The sequence below is a fragment of the Arachis ipaensis genome, chromosome B4, assembly GCF_059453495.1.
Source record: "Arachis ipaensis isolate K30076 ecotype BB chromosome B4, ASM5945349v1, whole genome shotgun sequence".
In the NCBI taxonomy this organism is placed as follows: domain Eukaryota; kingdom Viridiplantae; phylum Streptophyta; class Magnoliopsida; order Fabales; family Fabaceae; genus Arachis; species Arachis ipaensis.
Genome location: NC_142439.1, coordinates 143,346,445 through 143,352,626, shown reverse-complemented (window position 1 = coordinate 143,352,626; position 6,182 = coordinate 143,346,445). Strand labels below are relative to the sequence as shown.

Below are 6,182 nucleotides of genomic sequence, written 5' to 3'. Positions count from 1 at the left end.
TTTCGGTTTGACAGGTCAAGAAATAATCTATTACAGATCTGAGTTCTATTTAAAGATTTATCGCTGATTAATGGATTGTTACATATACAAAATAGAATTTAAACCTTAAATACTTACTTAAGTAGACGAATGAGATAACTATCCGATCAATTTAAATTGGTTCAATTTAGGTTTATTTATACTAAAAGTGGCACATACATGTTTGTACTACAAGTAAATATGAACAAAAATGTTATGAAAAGAAGGAAAAAGTTAAGGAAATGCTATTAAATGTTCAGGTTTAAATCACTCTCAGCTGCGTTGCCTTTTCATGGGGATACCCATTATTGAGAAAATTTATTTATAGTAGTATTTTTATATTTTATAGCCATCACAAACATTTTGTTATATGAAAAGGAATAGTTAAAACTTGAAAAGACACCAGACTAGTTAAGATTTTTCTTTTCAGCTAAATGTAAGGACTTTAAAATTGATATCATCTAATATACTTTTTCCCTTTATTGTCCTATTTACAATTTACAATATATGTATATAAAGTTTTAATGTAAAATATTTTATATAGTACATATAATTAATTAATTATCACCGTTTCTAGTTCTATCAGAAAATTAAATAGTGGTCCAGTGACATAATTTTTGAGATTATTATACTAAAAATTGAATACTTAATAATTTCACTATATACAATTGAGCAAAATTAAGAGCCTAATTTTCATGTATCATTCAATCAAATTTATTCTATTTGATAACGTTCAAATAGAGCATGTGATCTACATAATTAGATGGTCACCCAATTGAACTTTAATGTTAGAAAATAATTTGGATTATTTTACAAAACTAAAATACCAAAAAAACGTTATTTTGACGAAATAAATAAAATAATTATTCCCATACCAAAGATTGTTAAAACTTTTCTAGATTGACATACAAAATTCAATCTCATAAAAATTAATGATATGACTCAGTTTGGAAATGAAACATTTGACCGTTCATTAATTATTAATTCCAAAATTATACGATATCTATTTTTTCTATTTATGTCTCAACAATAAACCACACAAAATCTTATTTGATCTTGTTAGATTATGTTCATGAAATATGTAATGATATGATACTAACTAACTTCTCCATTTTCATTTTCATTTTCATTTTCAATTTCCATTTCCACAGCCATCGGAAGGGACAAGGAGACATTTGACCATGGATTTATTATAAGACTTTGAAAACTCCGAAGCAGCCTCGTTCCTTGTTCTTGTTAACAAAAAAATTCACCTTTTTTTTCTTCTCAAATTTTAATGCTACTGTATTAATTATTAATATTATTAATTATAATTATTGTTGCACAAAATAAAACACAAGGCACACACTTTTTCTCAAAGAAAAGAAAGCATCCACTTTCTCTTCTTCTTCTTCCACCTGGTTCTTCTGAAAACAAAGTTTTTGTGAGTGCCTCAATTATCATCATCACCCAGATCAGTGCCGTAAGACCCTACTCATAAGCAACCATAAAGTCTTCAACTTTCAGGTTTTCTTATACCCTTTGTTGTTCTGTTCTGTTGTTCTAATCCTGACCCAGTTGAAAAATTGAAACTTTGATATGATTTTTTTAGTTTGATGCATACCCTTTTGGGGATTGGATCTATTTTTTTCTTTTTTTGCTATAACTGTTTTTGGATTCCTTCCTGTTGAATTTTTTCATGATGCTTTTCCCTTTTGAGCTTAGTTGTTGGATTTCAATCATTTTATTCTGTTTTATCTTCATTTATTTGTTTTTCTCCCTTGGATGGACCCTGCTCAATTATTGCTAATTTTTCTTCATTCATATTCTTATGCTTTGATTTTTTTATTATTTGTTTTGAACCTTCAAATTTTACTTATTTTATCTTAGTATGAGTGGTTTCCTGTATCAGATTCTGCATGTTTTGTGGTTGTGGATATGTCCCTGAGAGAACTCTCACTCAAACTTTATTTTTCCCCCTTTTGTGTCAGATTTTGCAGAGCACTCATAGACTCTTGAGTGAAATCCTGGTTATATTCATGAGTGGAACAACTCAATTGAAGTGATTCACTTAAAAGTTTCTTACCCTAGTCTCTGAGGTACTCACAACTGAAGCTATTGGATTTTTCTAGTTTCAACAAAGTTCCTTAGATCTCTTGGTCATGGCTGGGAATCAAGATCAGTTGGAGATCAAGTTTAGGTTAATTGATGGTTCTGATATTGGCCCCAAAAGTTTTCCTGCTGCCACTAGTATTGCAACATTGAAAGAAAGTATTGTTGCTCAGTGGCCAAAAGGTCAGTGTTGCGTTGTTATCTTTTTTCAAATTTTTTCGGTATTCCTGATATTATCTAACTTATCAATGGTGAGAACTGAGAAATTGTTGTACAAAGGAGGGATCAACCTGCAGATTCTTGTGTATAGATATATTGAACACACCTGTGTACTAATCTTTCATTTTGATCACTTCCTTTTATTAAAGGTAGCTTACCTTCAGAAATTATTGGAAGCTTTGAGTTACACATCATTCACTTCATAGAAAGGGGTTCTGTTGGAGTTCATGATTTGTGAAAAAGAACACATGTTTTAGGCTCTCATTTTCAGTATGTAACAATAAAACGTTGAAAATCATTTTGTATATATGCCTTGTTCAGTAGTTTCTTCTTAAAGTTTGTTTGTTCTTAACCTTATCCAATGATGTCTTGCTTGTTTCATTTAGCATTAGTACCTTTTGATTTGCCACTTACAAGGAGACATTTATATGCTATCTATTTCACTAAATTTATACACTGGCGTTTTCTCAAAAACTTTAATTGTTCTTATTATTATGTAGTAATTTTTCAAGTGTATATCTGTAGCTATTAGCTAAGTGTCCGTGCCATTGTTTACTGCGTATCTCGTTTGATGTGAGTACATTTTTATATACTACCTCTGAGATCCATGCTTACCAGTTCTGTACTGGCTCAAACTTGCTTGTAGATAAGATATGATGAAAGTTATTTGCTCTAGAATAATACCGAAGCATTAAATTTCATTTTTCTGTCATACATGCAAATGTTTATATTCTTGGTTCAATATATTATGGACTAGACGCTAAACTTTTTGCCGGACCTTTAATTGATGTGTGGAATCTGTTGTGTTTCTGTTTTTAAGATAAGGAGAACGGACCAAGGACGGTAAAAGATGTGAAGCTAATTAGTGCAGGAAAAATATTGGAGAACAACAAAACAGTTGGGGAATGCCAGAGCCCATTATGCGATGCACCCGATACAGTTACAACGATGCATGTGGTTGTGCAACCACCAACTATGGAAAAAGGTATAATATTTGTTTCGAGGCATTGGCATAAGCTACTTGTATAGATGTCTGTTTTACTAATTAACTGCTTCACCAAAATGATATGCTTTAATTTCCTTTTAATTGGAGCCGGTGGAACATGCTGTTATGTTTTTTCTTGTTGATGGACATAGCTTATTTTGGGATTTTTTACTTGTCTCTTATCACTTCATGTATGTAATTCTTTAGCTGGTAAATATTTTTGGGTTACCAAAAGTGAGATATCATTCTATGACTTAATTATCTTAGAGAAGCCATCACTTTGTGTTTGCATTAACAATTATATTATACCCCACTTTGCTACGACTATGTTTGGTCGAAGGTAAAAAGTAGGGTGAAGATTTTTATTGGTGAGAATGATGAGTAACACATGAAACTCACCCTATCAATTTTCACCTCATTTTTGTTCTCCAACCAAACAACTCTGGTGCCAAATGCTATTTAAATGGATCAAACTGCTGCTGTTCTGTTTGAGGAATTGTTAATTGATTTCATATTGGTGCCTTCTTCATTCACTTATTTCTGGTTACATCTTTTATGAAAATTAATTTTGGTGCTTTACCTAATACCTTAAATCCTAAACTCTCCACCCTCTTATACTTAATTGTTTTTTCATCTCCTGTGACAGATAAGAAACCACCAAATGACGAAAAGCAACAGAAATGTGTTTGTGTTATTTTATAGCATCCAGGTTCAACAGAAGATGTCATCTTTCTTAGGTGGTTAATTAGGACATATGCTTCATCATTACATATAATCTATGTGTGACTTTCAGAGATTTACAAATTCTTTGGTTGAATGTTTTGTTCTTACCACAGATAAAGAGTACTCAACTTGGCGACTATCGCAAAGCTACTTGTTCCAAGACTTGTCTGCATGCGGCCGACCGGCCGTAAATTTCTTACACAGTTTTCATAGGAGATGGTTTTGTATTTTTGTTGCTGGTCTCAGCATATAGGTGTTGCCTCACTCAGTCACTTGGTATAGTTGTTGATTGAAAATGAACACTCTCTACCAGCTTGTCATCGTGTCCCACACATATATATATTTTGAAATTCTTCTTTTGATGCCTGTGTCTGATGCAAAAGAAAAAATGAAAAAAAAGAAAAAGAAAAATTCAAACTTGAACTTGTTGAATATTTGAATGTGCTTTTTAATTTGGTACTCTTGTATAGCAGTTGAGACAGAAATAGTGCTTTTACTACTACAGTACTAATCCTAAAAAATATGGTGGTTTGAAGCTTGATTCCCCTTGGCCTTCAACTCTAGGGTGTTTGGTTGAGGGAGAAAAACAGGATGAAAATCTCTATTTATAAATTCCATGTATAATAGCACACGTGGAAATGGAATGGAGAGGCTTATGACTTATGAGGTGTTGCATTTGTTTTGCAATTTGTTTTTTTAGGAAGGAAAAGCTTAAGTTCTGACTACTTAAAAGATGTTTTTTTTAGAAGATGATATTATGAATTGTTAAATAGTTTGAATATATTTAATTGAATTATCTATCGGATTACAATAATATTTTTACATGAAAATATTATCTTTGTATAAAAATGTCTTTGTGGAATATAGTTCCCTTGAGAGAGTGGAGAGGATTAGAGGAAGGATAGTTTAATGAGATTACAATCTCGTTGATCCTTATTATTGAAATGTTGAAATATCATTTTTAGCCCATATCTTATTAATATATTAATAATATTTTATTATTTTAATAATAAATAGTTTGAAAACTGTTATCTTTTTTCCTTTCCTTTTGTTTACAAAATAGAATAGGTGTACTTTTTTTCTAAAAGGAATAAACAGATGTATTCTAAAGTTAAATAATTGATGTGTTTATGCACCAAAAGGACGAATTGGGAATTGAGATAATATATAATGGTGAAAAAGCATATATTGATATTTTTACATGAAATTGTTAGTTGAAAATTATTAAATAATTTGATATATTCGACTAAATTGTATCTAATGTCTTTCGACTATCAATTTTATATAAAAACAACTACATCACAATCTTTTACTATAGATAATACGTAGCCATTGATTTATGACTACTAACTGGATATGGAAAGTAACTAAATTTCTACAACTGGTTTGAAAGTAACTGAATACTAGGGGTGTTTATGGTCTGGTCCACTCCGAAGACCCGACCTGGTGTCGAACTTTTTAGGAGCTAATTTGGTGTGATTTCATCGGGTCTACGGCCGGGTAAGGGTCTCAAAAATAGACCCGGTCATTATTTCGGATCGGATCTGGGCCATAGCTCGAGTCACCTGAATTCGGTCCAGTGGCCTGGTCATCATACACAATTAGTATTTTGTGTTATTAGTGATGGACGATGGCTGTTCTTATGTGAAATTTAAGTATTGTAAACCTTAATATTTTGTGTTATTAGTCATTATAAGACTATAAGTTAATGTTTTATGTTTAAAATGCATAAGACTCTAGACTAATGCATAATATTGTGTTATTTATATTGATTTAAATATTTTCTGTTATTAGACAATATTAGTATTGATTGTGGTTGTGCTTTAGTTGTAGGGAAGGGTTGGTTCTTGTTATATTTTTCTAAGTGAATTTTACCATATCAAATAATGGTTGGAGTCTTGGAAATTTAAATATTTTCACATGTTAGCTTACAAGAAGGTAATGTTAACGGACCGGTTTCGTCCGGTTTTCACACAATTTTTACCCGGTATAATTGTGATCCAAAAGTGTGTATGTTTCATCGGGTTTAGAGCCGGATTCGGATCTAACAAATAGGCCCGATATATATTTCGGGTCGGAACTGAATCACATCAAACTCGATTTCACCCGATACATGAACACTCCTACTGAATACGTAGATTCAAGA

At 31.5% G+C, this 6,182-nt stretch overlaps 1 protein-coding gene across 1 annotated transcript; it reads left to right on the top strand.

Annotated features, from left to right (window-relative positions):
- The first annotated feature begins 1,240 nt into the window (after positions 1-1,240).
- On the top strand, positions 1,241-4,521 carry LOC107635379 (membrane-anchored ubiquitin-fold protein 2). The gene is made up of 5 exons (XM_016338851.3): positions 1,241-1,524; positions 1,989-2,292; positions 3,149-3,313; positions 3,960-4,050; positions 4,150-4,521. The coding sequence occupies exons 2-4, from the start codon at positions 2,160-2,162 to the stop codon at positions 4,013-4,015; spliced, it is 354 nt and encodes a 117-aa protein (XP_016194337.1). The 5' UTR covers positions 1,241-1,524; positions 1,989-2,159; the 3' UTR covers positions 4,016-4,050; positions 4,150-4,521.
- The last annotated feature ends 1,661 nt before the right edge of the window (positions 4,522-6,182 follow it).